General features: G+C 38.5%; 1 protein-coding gene across 3 annotated transcripts in view; it reads left to right on the top strand.

Moving 5' to 3' along the window:
* LOC136885918 (uncharacterized) overlaps window positions 1-10,356 on the top strand; it is a 187,784-nt gene extending 177,428 nt beyond the window's left edge. For all 3 annotated transcript variants that reach the window (XM_068230552.1, XM_068230554.1, XM_068230553.1), the window contains exon 3: window positions 9,982-10,356. In XM_068230552.1, coding sequence (XP_068086653.1) covers window positions 9,982-10,280 — 299 coding nt within the window. In that variant the 3' untranslated portion in view covers window positions 10,281-10,356. The remainder of the gene's footprint in view (window positions 1-9,981) is intronic.
* Window positions 10,357-17,999: the final 7,643 nt, after the last annotated feature.

The raw sequence follows: 17,999 nt of genomic DNA on the forward strand, positions 1-17,999 counted from the left end.
ATAGCCCGACATATAAAACTCACAATTCCTCCAAAAATTTCTCAAAAAACATCTTAAATTCCATAACAAACACCCTAAAAATTCAATAGAATTATGTGAAACTCTTAAAAAATTCAACTTAAAACCTAATCACATAATGTACTCTTTCGACGTCACTAACATGTATTCAAACATTTCCGCTAAAAAAACTATAGAAATAATAAAAAACAATCTTTCCAAACACAGCAGTTTAAGCAAAATAGAAATAGAACAACTCCTAAAAGTACTAAACTTATACCTTACAAAACAACTATTTCACTTTCAACGATAAAATGTACAAACAAGAAGGCCTGGCCATGGGAGACCCTTTATCCGGAATCCTTTCTGAAATGTATATGGATAACCTCGAAAACAACAAAATAATAAAAAACATCAATGGATTAAATCTATGGCTACGCTATGTCGACGACACGCTAGTAACAATTGACAAAAATCTCAACAACAGTGAAAATATATTAACATATTTAAATAATCTAGATAAGAACATCAAATTCACTAAAGAGGATGAGGACCACAAATCTATTAATTTTCTCGACATCACAATAACAAGAACTTTCAATAAGTTCGATTTTCAAATTTACAGAAAGCCCTCATTCACACCTACAACTATTAAACAAAGTTCCCTACATCCACAATCACACAAACAGTCCTCTTTTTACAGTATGGTGTACAGAGCTCTAAAAATTCCCCTTTCAACCATCAATTAAAAAAAAAAGAAATAAATACAATAAAGGAAATAGCCTCTTTCAATGGATATAACCCCTCCATCACAGACAAATTAATTAATAAGGTTAAATTGAAACTATCCACAAACCTCTCCCCAATAAAAAATGAAAAATCAAAGTACGCAACCTTTACATACACCAACCCAATCATACATCAAATAACCAATACCTTAAAAAATCGAGAGATCAAAATAGCTTTCAAAACTCAAACCAAAAAATGTTCTTCAACCTCAATACAATAAATTCTGAAAATAATAAATACTCAGGCTCCGGTATCTATAGATTAAAATGTAATGAGTGCCTCAGCTCATACATCAGACAAACAGGAAGAAGCTTCATAACTAGGTACTCCGAGCATTTCAATGCTCAGAAACATAATTAACACTCAACGATGAGCAATCACATGAAATAAACTGGGCACAATTTTACCACAGGACCTTCAAATTTTAAAAAGATTAAAAAAAGGTAGACTCATGACCGAATTCGAGAATTTATATATATTTTTAGACCAAAAATTCAATGCTAACAACAATTTAAATGAACCAATAGGCAATAGAAGCCCTTTATATGATCAAATGGTGGCATTGTTTAATAAAGTAAACCTTCAGGACAAAAATTTCTTCAATATTTTCAATACAGAATCAATAAACACTCCTTCCACGTCAACAAACATATCACACCCCCCTTCCCCTCCCAACTTACGTAGCTTACCTCCACAGGCCAATCTTAAGCCAATAAATGCTTCACACCCCTCTGCTTCCCCCACTATACACATCACGCTTCCGTGCGCCAATCACAAGCCTACAGCCCCGCCCCCTCCGCACAGACGACACGCGTACAACACAAGGAGTAAAAACGTTAGTGATTCACGCAACAAGTCAAACGGGCCAGCAACGCCATAGGTAAGCACCAACATCCTCTCTTCATCAAACACTTTAACAAAACCTTCCCAAGTTTTTTCTTTCATTCTCATCATGTTAATACAATTTTTCTCTTCGTTTCAGAACCAACCAATCAACAACATTATTTCAACAGCCCCATTAAACTCCCAAAAATTTCCAATATCAACATTTTGAAAATATATTGTCAATCTGTTAAGAAAACAACAGCCATTCAACCTTCGTGTTAAAATCTTACCAACGTAGAGAATAACAGCTCATCATCATCTCTACAAACTTACTCAGATGAATCAAAATTAATTCAAGCCAACTATAAACTACTTGTCAGCACAATCTCGCTGAACCCATGTATAAATAACTTATGAACTGTTGACCATTAAACATTACGGGCAAATATACGCTGGCGTCAATAATAATTGCCCAACATTTGGAATGTTTTTCCTTTACATTTTACATTTTATATTCATTAATGTAATCTTTTTCATATGTGTATATTAACATGTTATTTTACCTATACTTCAAACTCTGACTACGGCTTTAAGCCATCAACTGTCACTTATGATACCTCCATTTTTAAGTGTACCATCTAAGAACCTACTATTTTAATATCATTTGAATGTACTGTATATCTTCAATGAAATGATTTTATATGCTTTCCACTATGTATTTAAAACCTAATATTGACTATGGCTTCAAGCCATCATCCGTACTACTGTACCATCTAATTTCGTCCTATTCATCAAGTGTACTACACATTGTTCATCATTATATTAGATTCTTAGTTGTTTTATGAACATTTTTATAATAGCTGTAGAATGTTTGAAATGTTGTCTGACAAAGTAATAAGGTTTTAATTAGTGACTGAAGATGCCTCTCAGTAAGAGGCAAAACATGTCTCACATTTGAAAAATGTTTTGACTTAAATGTTAACATCTTATATTGTATTGAATAGGTGGAAATAAATTTTAAATATTTTCCTATATATTTTACCATTCACACGGTCGATCAGTACGCGAAGACACATGTTCTGAGCAAACTGTATAAACAGCAGCTGATGCTGCTTGCTTGTTGTTTTAAGGGGCCTAACATCGAAGGTCATCGGCCCAACAGCAGCTGAAATATGCTTACATTCATGGGAACAATTATTATTCTCCTTCATGAAATAATGATTGTTACCAAGGCCTTTCTTAGAAAACGTGTTTATTTTTAAAATTAATTAAAATTTAAATTTAAAATTACACGCCTCCCTAGCAGCATTAATCTACATTAACATTATATCGTATTAGAAATAGACCAAGGATATTTTTCTGAAGACAGCATTGTTGAATGTGTATATGAACATTAATCTTGTTATCACCACTACTAATACATAAATGACTACATAGCCTCTATCATGAAATGGTAGGATATCTAGGGAACCAATGTTTCTTTCTGATCACATTTGCAGTTATTGCTCTGTAGCTATTTCCTGCAAACTGTTTTAATTGTTGTTAAATTATTACATGCCCACTTTCTGCAAGTTTGGAATAATTGGTCAATTGTTGTTGCATAAAACACTCTGAAACCCCACTGTTATTATTTAGTCGGTTATGGCAGTGCGCGGTGAGACGACAACGGATATGTGCGCGGTGAAACGCATTAACTTACAATGTTCGCCACTCGCAGCGCAGCAGTCCATTTCTCCCATCAGCGCACGGAGCCTATAGATGTATGTACTGAGTGCGCATGCTCTGAATGATGACCAAAGTACTGCAGTGTACTTACTTAACAGGCAGGGACCCTCTTAGAGTCAGCCTTGCCCAGGGAGTGGCACCCATGCCTATGTGAGTCCCAGAGCACATTGACCCTGTGTGTAACATCTGGTAAAGGATCCCAGCTCAGGGTAAAGGGTGAAGACCTCAACAGCAGGAAAGGCGGAGAATATGATTCGGTACGGTGGAGCTGGCGGAGGAGGCAACCCATTCCTCTGGGGGTAGTACAGATGGAACCCACTGCCTTGTGGAATGAGGAGAAATCCTCAAAGGCTAAGGGAGTAAACTCCAAAAGAAAATCCTCAATTATGTTTGGCCTAGTAAGGCAGTAAAAGAGCTTACTTGTAGTTGCTTTCAAAACACATAAGAGCCTCGGAATGCATTTAACAACTAAATAAGGTGCCAGCATGAGCAGACTCATGTCAGGGATGATGGTTTATGGCCTGATGATAGACAGTATTTTGCAAAAATGCAAAAATTCCGGAGGAGACTAACACCGATTGGGACCATCAACTTACTCAGTCTCACAGGAAAATGTGAAGAACTAGTGGACCTCATGCAAAGGAGAATATTAATGATAATGGGGCTGAGTGAAACCAAATAGAGAGGGAAAGAAATGAAGAAATTAAAAAAACAGTATACACTGTATTGGCATGGAAATGACAGAGAGATGAGAAATGGTGTTGGTTTGATCATGAGTAAAGATCTAGGAGGAGTCGCTGTAGTATGTTAGCAACAGAATAATAAAGGTGACTGTGCATTTAGGGAAAGGAAAACTAACTTTGGTACAGGTGTATGCACCTCAAACTGGATGCTGTCAAGAGGATAAGAACCAGTTTCTTGATGATTTGGAAAAAGTTATTAGTAAAGAGAGAGTAATCATTATGGGAGATCTGATTGCATAGATTGGGACAGATAGAACAGGATATGAGGATGTAATGGGACCTCATGGATATAGTGGAAGAAATATAGAAGGTGAACATTCTGTATGAGGAATGGGTTGGTGGTGAAAAACAATTGGTTCATGAAGAGACAGAGCCATAAGATAACACAATACAGTTGGGATTGACTACGAAAGACTGTAATTAACAGTGGCGAAGCTTGGGGGGAATCTAAGAGTCTCAGATTCCCCAGACGAAATACGAATAATAAATTATTGATATAAGGCACGAAAATTATGTCTAATAAACTTAATAGACTTCACGGCTCTCCGATCTGCCGCGTACTCGCAGAGCACTGAGCCTAGCCGTTGAGTCTGGCTTCAGCCAGACTCTTACCTTTCTGCTAGCGGGCGGGGCTTGTACTGGTTGCTATGACAACGTATGACGTCGTGCAGCGGTAAGTGCTCGCTTTGAAACCTAGCTGGGAGTCTAGTCTCCAAGTCGCGAGTTACGAGTTAATGTTTGCGTTCTGATCTGTTGGTCTGTGAAGTTTACAACTTATTATTAGTGGTCTGTGTTTTGTGAAGAGTTGCCAGTATTTTTTAAATCCGTGTATAATGAATGAAAGTAATGATCTTATTACATACTTGCTTCGAACTCCATTTTCTTCTTTGTCTTTCGAAGAAAAATGTGCCCTGAAAGACAAGCGGCCACAGCCATTATTGAAAATTGTGCAAAAGGATGGAAACCAAATAAGAACTTTCCAGTCCCAATGGTATAAGGATTATACATGGCTTACAGCAAGTGTGACAGATTGTAAGTTTTATTGTTACATTTGCATATTATTTGGAGGTGATAGTGAATGGAATGAGGGTGGCATCAGTACCCTAAAAAATTTTCATAGAAGAGCACGTAAACACCAGTTTTCAAAAAGACATATTCAGAACAGTGAGCGTTTTCTTCTTCTCGGCAGGAGTAGAATAGATCATGCGATATCAGAAGCGGCTCGTCTTGCAGCTCTAAAGCATAATGAGTTAGTAAATCATAATAGACGGGTTCTTGGCAGGTTAGTTCAAGTGGTGTGTTTTCTCGGAAAACAAGAACTTCCATTCCGTGGGCATGACGAAAGTAGTGACTCCGTAAATAAAGGTAACTACCTCGAGACCTTGGAATTGCTAGTACAAGAAGAACAATTCATGAGAGAGCATCTGGGAGCAACTTCAGGATTTAAAGGAACTTCGAGTGACATTCAGAATGAACTTATTGACTGTGTAACTCAAGTGATGAATGAAGAGATTCAGAAAGAAATTTCTATTTGTGAATTTGTATCAGTTCAGGTGGATGAAACATTAGATATATCGTGTCAGAATCAGATGAACATTATATTTCGGTATTGTGTTGGTTATAACGTTCACGAGAGGTTTGTGGGGTTCTATGACGTCTCAAAAGATAAAAGTGCCACTGGACTGTCAGCCGTAATATTGGATGTCTTACGAAAATGGGGCGTAGAAAAGAAGTTAATATGTCAGACTTACGACGGGGCTGCCGTAATGGCGGGTTCTACAGGGGGTGTTCAAACTATCGTAAAGCAAGTTTGCCCACATGCAATGTTTATACATTGCTATGCACATAAGCTTAATTTGGTACTCTTGTATGGAGCAAAAGCTATAAAGAAAGTGCGTCTCTTTACTTATGATTTGACTGCCTTCCATACATATTTCAGCAAGTCATCAAAGAGAACTCAAGTCCTAAGAGATAAAGGCTTTAAACTTCCCCCGGCATGTACGACACGTTGGAACTTCCACTCCAGAGCAACACTAACAATAGCATCCCATTTCAAGGACTTGAAAGAAGCTCTTACACACATTGTTGATAAAGATGAAGAATGGGATGGCGAATCTGTTAATGGTGCTATGGGACTGTTGTGCGTCTTCAACAAGATATTTTGCTACACGGATCATTTATTCAAGGTGCTGCAAGCAAAATGCACATCTAATGTAAATATCTGCAACCATGAGATAAAGCAAACCATAAATAACTTGAAAAATCTGAGAAATGAAGAAACAGTGAATGAATGCATAGACACCAGCAAAGCTCTCAATACCGCAATGGCAACAGAATCATTTGTAGTGCCAACCCTCAAAGCATTAGCATATGAAATAATTGATACCACCGTGGTACAGATGGAAATACGGTTCTGTGACTTTGAAAACTTCCATTTTGCAGAATTATTGGATGAGAATCAATTTAAGGCTTACAACACAAGTTTTCCCTCAATGAAAATGAAACAACTCCTGAAGATGTACCCTTTTTTCGAAAGTGAACAACTGACAAATGAACTTGTGAATGTGTACTCTGATGAAGCTAAACATCTACCTCCACAAATACTGCTAAAATATATGTTGCACAAGGTTTACGAACAACACGTTTGGTTCGTTTAGTTCTCACATTTCCAGTGACAACGTGTTCGAGTGAAAGAAGTATGAGTGCGCTAAAACGCATAAAAACCTTCCTGAGGAATTCAATGACAAACAGTAGACTATGTAATTTAAGTACACTTGCGATAGAGAAATCTCTATTGCACGAACTGTCAAATAATCAGAGCTTCAGGGACCGTGTCATTGATGCATTTGTAGAGAGAAAGGAGCGCCGCATACACTTGCTGTATAAAAGAATTTAAGGTAAGCTTGAACAATATTCTTAGACTCCCCAAGTAATATAGCTAGCTTCGCCACTGGTAATTAATTGGGGAAGGTTGATCATCATGGTTTGAGACCAAGAGTGGAGTTCAGCAAGGAAGTGCACTGTCCTAACCACTGTTCATCACTGATATGGATGATATAATGAAGAATGTCAAGGAAAAGTTAAGTGAACTGAATGTAGTGGCCTTTGCTGATGATATCTTGATTTGGGGTGAAACAGACGAGGAAGTACAGGCCAGACTTAACGTGTGGAAATCCCAGTTCCAGGAATATAACCTCAACATCAGCAAGACCAAGACACAGTGGTAATGGCTGTCAACAGAGATGGGCGTCCAGCAAGTGTAAAACTAGGAGACTACCAGCTAGAGTGTGCGGATAATTTTCCTTACCTTGGAAGTGTAATCTCGAGTGATAATTTGCTCAGAAAGGAAATTACAAACAGAGAGCAAAAGGGATCAGAATTCTACGATCAAGAACACTTTTATGGGTTGACATGATTCCAAAACCGGCCAAACTGATGATGTTTAACAGTTTCATACCAATATTAACTTATGGTGTTGAAGCGTGCACCCTCACAAATAGAGATTCATCAAGACTGCAAGCATCAGAGACAAAATTTCTTAGATCTACCATCCAGAAGACTAAAATGGACAGGTTAAGAAATGAGGTGGTGAGGAAAGAAGCTGGAATAAAGACATCCCTACTAGACCAAATCGGCACGTCCAGATTACGGTGGTATGGGCATGTGGTGAGGATGGAGCCTACAAGAACAGCTAGAATAAATTTGGAAAGATAAGTGGAGGGGAAAAGACCTGCACGAAGACCTAAAACCTGATGGATGGACATGATCAAGGTTGATCTAGTTACCAGAGGATGGACATTGGATGATGTTCTCCATGACAAGTTGTATATGAGATGCTTGTTGTTTAAAGGGGCCTGCCTAACATCTAGGTCATCGGCCCCTAGTTGTATATGGATAGGAAGAAGTGGAAGAGGCTCTTTAACAGTACCCACAAAACTGGAACTCTGCAATGATAATGATGACTTTAAAAAAAGCATGCTTCGTATATTATTTTTATTTTTTTGCGAGTAGTCTGCAGGGCCCCTTGAAGGCCTAGGCCTGCCTGCTTTGCCCTAACATTACACCACTGGTCTGTAGCGTCACTTTTAAGTATTCAAAATGCAAACAGATGCATGAGGTGGTTCTTTATAATAAATGGACCCACTGTCCCCACCAACAAATACAAAACATGCACCTCATTCTTTTTTTTTTTTTTTTACATAGTTTCCCAAATCTGACATGGATTTTTGTCATCAAATTGGCAATTTTTTGATGCTGTCATCAAAGAAAGAAAGAGAACATGGGTGGAGCCATTTGCACACAGTAGCTGCAATTGGGAGTTAGAAGTGGGGGACACAAAAATATATAAAAAACAAAAAAAGTACTGGAGGTCTGGGAAGTATAGTGGGGGATAGAAAACAAAACTGAAACAAAATAGCTACAAAATGGTAAGTTTTTATGCTCTCTGAGTAAATTTTGACAGAGAAGTAAAAGTTAACAGTCTACCAACTTAACTGCAGTGATAATATTTCTGGGGGGATTTCAGTTCTACTCTATACAATAAAATTTTCACCAAAGGAGCAATTACACATGAGTGCAACTAAGATTTTGTGCCATTAGGCCCACATACCAATCGTGCTTCTGCATGCTTTTACACTAGTCTGTACTACTTGCTGTAAAAGCAAAGCAAAGTCATCTCCATAAAGGCCATGAAGGCCCTTCGAGTGGTGAAAAGTAAAGGCTTCCCCTATCCGTAATCTTGGCTCTTGGTGGGGTGAAGTACTCGTTTTTGGTGTAGGCTGAGTGAACCTCAGGGCCATGTGCACATCCAAAAGTGGAAATCTCGCTTCTTAAATTTTTTGGCTTCCTGATGGGGAATCAAAGCCACGTCCTACCGGGTGAAACGAGCATGCCTTTTCCGCCTCAGTTACAATGGCGCTGAAAAATCGGTCAGCTGGATCGGATGACATTTTGTGCATATTTCTGCTAAGTATTTTTTTTTAATATTTAAAGAAATTAGAGGAAAGAATTAGGTAATAGACAACAGGGTTTTAAAAATTCCTTTTCAAAAAATAATTCCTAGATTTTTCTGCACAAAGTGTGGGGGTGACATCCCCCCCCCCCCCCCCCCCTCAAATCACTGCTACTGCTTGCACACGTACTCCTCTACTGCGGCATCATCATGAAATCAGATTCCTCCCGGTTCTTCTTTCAGTGGTCTAAATCATATCCTTCGTCCTTGTAGAGATTCAGATGACTCCGACAAAGTTCCTGGCGCAAATTTTTTGTTCCTGAGCGAGGAGAGGAGGAACCCACCTGACAAAATAAATTTCCAACGGTTTTGTTCACTTTCATGATGGCTTGAACACTTCCAAAGCTTATTCCTATGAATAAAGCAAATTCAGAAACTTTTGTGTGCTGATCTAAGTCAATAAATTCATGTACAGTACGAATGTTGTTTGCAGAGATGCAAATGGTCGGGCTCATTTTCCTCTATCCGTCTTACCAAAAATTGTTTGTGACATTCATACACCTTGGTCTTTGAAAGAGTTGCTTCCAAAAACTGTGCATAGAGCCTTCTCAAAAGTTTTGAAGCTTTGGTGCCTTCTTTCATCAGAAAATTGATGATGCGCCGCACGATAGACGTGTGTACCTCCTTCTCGCTAATGGAGTACTGAAGCAAGCAGTCGCTCTGTGGTGTGTGATGCATCAAGACCCTACTCCAGACGTCCCCACTAGCATCCTCTCAAGGCCCCTCCCATTTCCGTTCACTACCAGAGCCGCTAGTTCTGAATTCCGGTTTATATTTGATGAAACAGCATACTTTAGTTGCAGGCCTCTCAGACGCATGCTTCATCTTTCTAGGATTAATATATATTGTTTGTTTCTCAAGGTTACCAAGTTCTTTTCTTATTTGTTTAAGCTGTGGCAGTCCGTGGGTGCGGGCTTCCTGGAGAACTTCCAGTACCTCCAGGTTCTGAACCGGTGAAAAATGCAGAATTCTCCTGCGATAATGATGACTGCAATGAGAAAGATAGCTTCCTTCGAGTACGTAATCAAGGAAGTGCTGAAATGGGAATGCCTGGTGGAGGTAGTGCTGGTAGTGGTGGTGGTGGTGGTGGTGCTGATAACAGCACTAAACCTTCTATGGCCTCCCTGACGAATAAACCTTTCATTCTTCTTTGCTATCTTTCTCCAGTGTTTATCAAATCTTTCAACTAAAATGTCAAGAAATCCAGGATACTCATACAATCAAATGTTTTGTTTTTCAAGCTCTTACTTAAAATTAATTATTTTACTTTCCTCTAATTAATACAAAATAGTTGTAATGAAGAGATTTCATGTCAAATAAAAGTTATACAACTCTAGATGAAATGTGTTTTCAATTTTTGTGATTTATTTACATCCAGTGGGTGGATGCCAAAAGTGTCGTTTAATTACAGCCATTTTATACTGGTTGTTCAAATGGTTCCAGTGTACGGGACCTACACCAGGACTATCTGTTACAAGAACCGAAAAAGATCCAAAAGAAAGCAGCACAATTTGTTCTCGGTGATTTCTGACAAAGGAGTGTTGTTGTTTGTCCAAACCTTGTCCCAGTTTTTTATAACTGGTTGCCCTTCCTGACGCCAACCTCATTAGAGGAGTTGAGATGAAATGAATGACATGATATATGATAGTAGGAAGGGAGAGGGTGAAACCTGCTGCTGGCACATAGCCTACTCCTGTCGAATAGCACCAAGGGATCTGCTCAAGGCTTAACGTCCCCATCCGATGGACGAATCACCACTGACACCGTCATATGCCCTCACTCCATACGAGCACTGCGGAGAGGTTTGGAATTTAATCCAGGCTTTTGGCACGCAATTTAGTCATTTGGAGACAATTCTGGCGATATTTAATTTATCACTTGATAAAAATAGGATCCATACATTTGCTAAGTAATGACATCTAAGAGCATGACTGATTCACATATGTGGAGCATGAGTTCTCACATACTTCCTGTGAGGGAATAGAGGTGTGTAATTTTTAGCCTTGTAACCTCCTATAGCAACAGTCGGGTTTTGAGACGATACCATAGTACTCCTGTATTTCGCAAGACACGCAGAATAAGCAGTTTTGACCAATTGTATTTCATGATTGTTCCTGATTTTTGGTTTTGTAAAGTTGGCAGGTATATTTTATGGACAGAATCAAACTCGGCCATTTCAAATGTTCTAGCACTTAAGGTTCTTGAATTATTTTTAGCTTTTTTTTTTTTAATTTTTAATTTGAAGTCTTTTGCTCTCCTCTGTTCTTTTATTGTACATGTTTTAGTACTGGGCGAGTTGGCCGCGTGGTTAGGGGCGCACAGCTGTGAGCTTGCAACTGGGAGATAATGTGTTCAAACCCCACTGTCGGTAACCCTGAAGATGATTTTCCATGGTTTCCCATTTTCACACGGGGCAAATGCTGGGGCTGTACCTAAATTAACGCCACGGCAGCTTTCGTCTCACTCTTAGGCCTTACCTATCCCATCATCGCCTAAGACCTATGTGTGTCGGTGCGACATAAATTTTTAAAAAATTGTGTGTTTTATTTGTATTTTTGTTCTTCTGTTTCCTACTCTTTGTATAAAATACAGGAGTAATATAGTAGTAGAATTTCTAAAAGTGATCCCTATGTGGGAGGAGTGGAAGGATTTTTAAAATTTTCCTCACTAGATGGCAGGGTGTTCTCCATACAAGGCTTCATGGTCTAGCACAGGGGTTTCCAGTTTGTAAGTGCTCGAGGGACACATTGAAATCCTTAGGCACGATCGCAGCCACATTTTAATAAAAGGCCAGTTTTTGTAAAATTCTGCGAAGAGAACAGATGTGTTGTTTTTGTTGTTTGAGTCATCAGTCCATAGACTGGTTTGATGCAGCTCTCCATTCCACTCTATCCTGTGCTAACCTTTTCATTTCTACGTAACTATTGCATCCTACATCTGCTCTAATCTGCTTGTCATATTCATACCTTGGTCTACCCCTACCGTTCTTACCACCTACACTTCCTTCAAAAACCAACTGAACAAGTCCTGGGTGTCTTAAGATGTGTCCTATCATTCTATCTCTTCTTTTCGTCAAATTTAGCCAAATCGATCTCCTCTCACCAATTCGATTCAGTATCTCTTCATTCGTGATTCGATCTATCCATCTCACCTTAAGCATTCTTCTGTAACACCACATTTCAAAAGCTTCTATTCTCTTTCTTTCTGAGCTAGTTATCGTCCATGTTTCACTTCCATACAATGCCACGCTCCACACGAAAGTCTTCAAAAACATCTTTCTAATTCCGATATCAATGTTTGAAGTGAGCAAATTTCTTTTCTTAAGAAAGCTCTTCCTTGCTTGTGCTAGTCTGCATTTTATGTCCTCCTTACTTCTGCCATCGTTAGTTATTTTACTACCCAAGTAACAATATTCATCTACTTCCTTTAAGACTTCATTTCCTAATCTAATATTTCCTACCTCACCTGCCTTCGTTCGACTGCACTCCATTACTTTTGTTTTGGACTTATTTATTTTCATCTTGTACTCCTTACCCAAGACTTCATCCATACCATTCAGCAACTTCGAGATCTTCTGCAGTCTCAGATAAAATAACAATATCATCGGCAAATCTCAAGGTTTTGATTTCCTCTCCTTGGACTGTGATTCCATTTCCAAATTTCTCTTTGATTTCCTTTACTGCCTGTTCTATGTAAACATTGAAAAGGAGAGGGGACAAACTGCAGCCTTGCCTCACTCCTTTCTGGATTGCTGCTTCTTTTTCAAAGCCCTCGATTCTTATCACTGCAGACTGATTTTTATACAGATTGTAGATAATTCTTCGTTCTCGGTATCTGATCCCTATCATCTTCAGAATCATAAATAGCTTGGTCCAATCAACATTATCGAATGCCTTTTCTAGATCTACAAATGCCATGTACGTGGGCTTGTCCTTCTTGATTCGATCCTCTAAGATCAGACGTAAAGTCAGTATTGCTTCACGTGTGCCTACATTTCTTCTGAAGCCAAATTGATCTTCTCCCAACTCAGCTTCTACTTGTTTTTCCATTCTTCAGTAAATAATACGTGTTAAAAGTTTGCAGGCATGAGATACTAAACTAATGGTGCGGTAGTTTTCACACCTGTCAGCACCGGCTTTCTTGGGAATAGGTATAACAACATTCTTCCGAAAATCGGATGGGACTTCTCCTGTCTCATACATCTTGCACACTAAATGAAATAACCTTGCCATGCTGGTTTCTCCTAAGGCAGTCAGTAATTCAGAGGGAATGTCATCAATTCCAGGTCCCTTGTTCCTATTGAGGTCACTCACAGCTCTGTCAAACTCTGACCTCAAAATTGGGTCTCCCATTTCATCAGCATCAACAGCCTCTTCATGTTCCATAACCAAATTATTTACATCTTTACCTTGATACAACTGTTGGATATGCTCCTGCCATCTTTCTGCTTTGTCTTCTTTCCCTAGAAGTGGCTTTCCATCTGAGCTCTTAATATTCATACAACTAGATTTCCTTTCTCCAAAGGTTTCCTTGATTTTCCTGTATGCAGCATCTACCTTACCCAGGACCATACAGCCTTCGACATCCTTGCACTTCTCCTTCAGCCATTCTTCCTTAGCTACCTTGCACTTTCTATCCACTTGATTCTTTAATCGCCTGTATTCTTTTCTGCCCTGTTCATTTCTAGCATTCTTGTATTTTCGTTGTTCATCAATCAGGTCTAGTATCTCCCGAGTTATCCACTGATTCTTAGTTGATCTTTTCTTCCTTCCTAACATTTCTTCAGCAGCCCTACTGACTTCATTCTTCATGACTCCCCACTCTTCCTCTATAGTGTTTCCTTCAGCCTTTTCATTTAGTCCTTGTGCAACATGTTCCTTGAAACAATCCCTCACACTCTTTTCTTTCAATTTGTCTAGATCCCATCTTTTTGCATTCTTTCCTTTCTTCAATTTCTTCAACTTCAGATGGCATTTCATGACCAACAAGTTATGGTCAGATGTACCTGTATGAATGTGCATAGTTCAATTGAAATGAAGGTTTAATATTTTTAATTGCTTGAAACACTTTTTTTTTTTAATTGCACACATGAGTGAAATTAATAAACACAATTATACTCAGGACAATCATATTTGGAAGACGTGCACCCACCAATGTCAGGTCATTTGAATTAATATTTGACAAATGACAAAAAGTAAAAAGAAAAACCTAAAAGATAAACTGAAATTAATAATGTAGTGAAAACAAAACTTAAAGAAGCAAAATTCAGTGGGAGTAGTGTAAAAGGAACAATGATATACAGTTGTGTCTATAATCCCAGCAATGTACTTCCAGGAGTACTTCCCTGAAAATGTCTTCAAGTGTGAAGCATTGTGTATCAGCCAGTACTATCAATGAGAGACAAATGAAGAATTGAAACAACTTCTTACACCAATGGCAATTAATGTATTTCTTGGTATTCATTGCATGCTACGTTGCATAAAATGTCCACAGTGAGGTTTGCATAGAGTTCAAGAATTGGTAAGGATCCCACAGCTATTTTTATAATGGTTAAGACCTAGCACTGGCATTTGTGAGGGCTCATTATCTGCTGAAGTTTGAATTTTTAATTTTAAAAAATAAAAAATAATCTATTTGGCCCAATCAAATACTTAAGGGCACCCGGAAGGGGTGAAATCGAAAAAATTTTATTTTTTAATTTTTTTGCAGTTTTATATACCTGTGACTTTCTTCCTTCGAATACTTTTTGTTTCAGACCTCTGTGACGTTTGAAAGGGTGTTAATTTTTAAATTACCTGGAGTGCTGCAGATGTCGGGCATGACATGTCCTCGAACTGATGTGACATAACATTACTTTCCATTTGTAAGCGGTGACAAAGACTTTGTTGAAGGTGTTTATGTTTCAGAACGTGATCATTTTCTGCGAGAGGATATCTCTGCTGCAGGAAAGTGCAACTTTCAATTGTTGGCCAAGCTGGATGGCAGAATGATTGAGAACATAACTGCATGTGTTTATTGTTTGTTTTGGCGGCTTTTTTACAACAGTATTCAGCTGGTTTTTTTTTTTTCGTTTAGTTTTATACATTGAACAAGATGCGTAGACATAGTAATAGGATTTTCAAGATGCGTAAGAATGTGGGAAAGAGGAAAATCACTGTTGTTATTCCGAACGTTACGAGTGAGTGTGCAAATGTGTGTTCCCCAATTGACTACAAAAGAGATGCTGAATGAACAACCACAGCACGGTTTGTTTCCAAAAGGGGAGGACACGTGGTGCAAATACCATAAAATGAAGGAAACTGCAACCACGACCACAAGCACAATCTCCCATATGCAGTCGCGGAAACCATAAGGCCAGTCTTCAGAGACTTACCCTATGAAAATCTTCTCTGGAAATGCCTTCTCGGTAAAACCCAAAAACCCTAACGAATGCTTAAATCGTTTGATCTGGACTCGGATACCCAAGAGAATATTTGTGAGTATAAAAACACTCCACTTTGGTGTTTATGATGCCGTGGCAATATACAATGGGGGGCAATATCTCGAAGAGCGAAGTTCTACAAAGACTTTGTATAACGGTACCTCTAGGGCACAACACTGAAACGAATGTCAATTATAGATAAGGAAAGAAAAAGGAAAGCAGATGCAGCAGAAAGGGATCTGGTGAAGCTTGGAAGACAGAAGAAACGAAGTGTAAATAGAAGATTACAAGTTGAGATGGAAGAGAACCCAGATGATCCTCTGTACGAATGTGGAATGCATAAGGAACTTTGAGGCTCGTTTCCTGAAAAGTAGTTTTTTGTGTATCTAAGGAACATTTATTCGGATACCACTGAACGTACATTAACCAAACTTGTAGGTGGTATGTAACTAACCAAAGGTCTCCTTTTAAAATATAAAATTTTGATGTTCACTTAAAAATGTATATTTTAAAAAAAAACAGAAGATATTAAAAAAATTATGTCGTCTATCTACGTGCGAGGGTCTAATAAATATGTATACAAAAAAGAATTTCCTTGGTTCATAACTTCATGAGAAAATGTTCCTTAAAAACGCCCATTTTAACATGGCAGTCATAGCCCCTTCCGGGTGCCCTTAAAAACAGGAAATAATATTAAAGAATGAATTAGTTCTGACTTGGGTATATAAATTAACATATTTTTGAATGAGCTATGAAATATTTTTTGTAAATTTTCTTCACATTTCTTAAAATATTTTTTGAAGCCCTTCCTTGGAAACCGCTCACTTAGCACATGTTGAAAGACACATGATGCAGTTGTTAGATATCATTTCTTCTTCTTGTACTATTTTGGTGTGCCTTCTTCCTTAATGGGTGTTTAATCTGGGTTTCTTTGATATCCATTATGCATTGGAAAGTATACATTGAGGGAAGAGTCATTATTCCCAGTTCTTGGAAAATGGCCCTACCTGATTGGTTGCCTTAGATTCTCTGTATGCACCTGATTTCTTTCTTTTGCCATATAAAAACACCCTGAGATCCCATGGAATTCCCCCACATTATTGTTGGCTATGATCGCTAAGGCGTTGAAATCTAAACTGTCTGACGCTGTGGCTAGCCGGTTCGAGTCCCATTTGTCAAAAAGAAATTCACTATCAGAATGTTGGCCACCAGGGGAGGTGGTTGCAAGTGACTAATCTCATGTTTTAATCTGTATTGAAATCTGTTATTTGCAATAACAAAGTTTTTATTGTAATCCACCTGTTCAATACATTATAATGTTGTCACATTTAAAATATCATCATTAATAGACAAGTTATTTGTGGGACATGTTTCGCTCCCTTTCAGAGCATCATCAGCCAAATCTGAATCTCGAAGAATGGTTATATTCGTAAACAATGAATCAAGAACTATTGAAAACATTTTTTCACAAACTTAAACTTACTCCATTAGAATATCTTAAAATACATAATCTTTGGGGACATGTTAGATCACAAGATGGCGTCAGCGAAGGATGTAAGTGAAGATAGCTCCCGGTTCTCTTGCGAAATAATCGGGAATAAATGTGGTGTAAACAAGAAGCGAGTGAAGAATGGTATCCAGTGTGAAAAGTGTTTAATTTGGTACCATTTTGAGTGTATATATAGTGCTGGTTTTGCTAAAAATGAAGATACTTGGACTTGTGTTAGCTGTGGCGAGAGCAATTTGAATAGCGGTAGCAAACCTAGGCCTACATTGGTCAACGAATCGCTGGCGTCTCATTACTTGGAGGATGAAGGTAATGATAATGTACTTGTAATTCTCTCTTTATTGCAACAGGATTTACAAGCATTAAAAGCGGAGAATGAGATTTTAAAGGAAAAGGTACGTTTACTGGAATCGAAAGTACCGGTACCAGTAAACACTCAGAACACAGGTGGCTCCGAGAATTCTAGCGCGTGGTGTCAAGTTGCTTCAGATTCTAGGAGGAAAAGTGTACAGTTTAATAAGGACAACTTTGTAATTGACACCAAAAATAGATTTTCAGCCCTGAGGGAAGTAAGCGATACGCAAGGTATCCGTATAGGAAGCAGTCAAACGTATAGCGCAAAATCCGTTACGAGAAGCGGCAAAGTTAGGCCTAAAATCCCACACAGTGCACCGGCGAAAGTGATATTTGGTGATAGCCAGGCGAGGGGAATTGCGGAGAAAATGGTCAATGAAGATATTGCAGCATCGGCAGTCATCTATCCTGGGGCCCCAATGAAGAAGGTATTGGAAAACACGGAGCAGGCGGCAAGAAATCTCGGAAGTCGTGATGCAGTAGCGATCATCGGCGGGACGAACAACATAGCTCACAACAACGCTAAGAATGTTATTTCTGAACTTAAATGTACACTAGGTAAGCTGACTCACACTAACATCTTTGTAGTGAACGTGCCCCACAGGCATGATTTGATTAGAGACTCGT

This window comes from Anabrus simplex, chromosome X, assembly GCF_040414725.1.
Source record: "Anabrus simplex isolate iqAnaSimp1 chromosome X, ASM4041472v1, whole genome shotgun sequence".
Taxonomy (NCBI): Eukaryota; Metazoa; Arthropoda; class Insecta; order Orthoptera; family Tettigoniidae; genus Anabrus; species Anabrus simplex.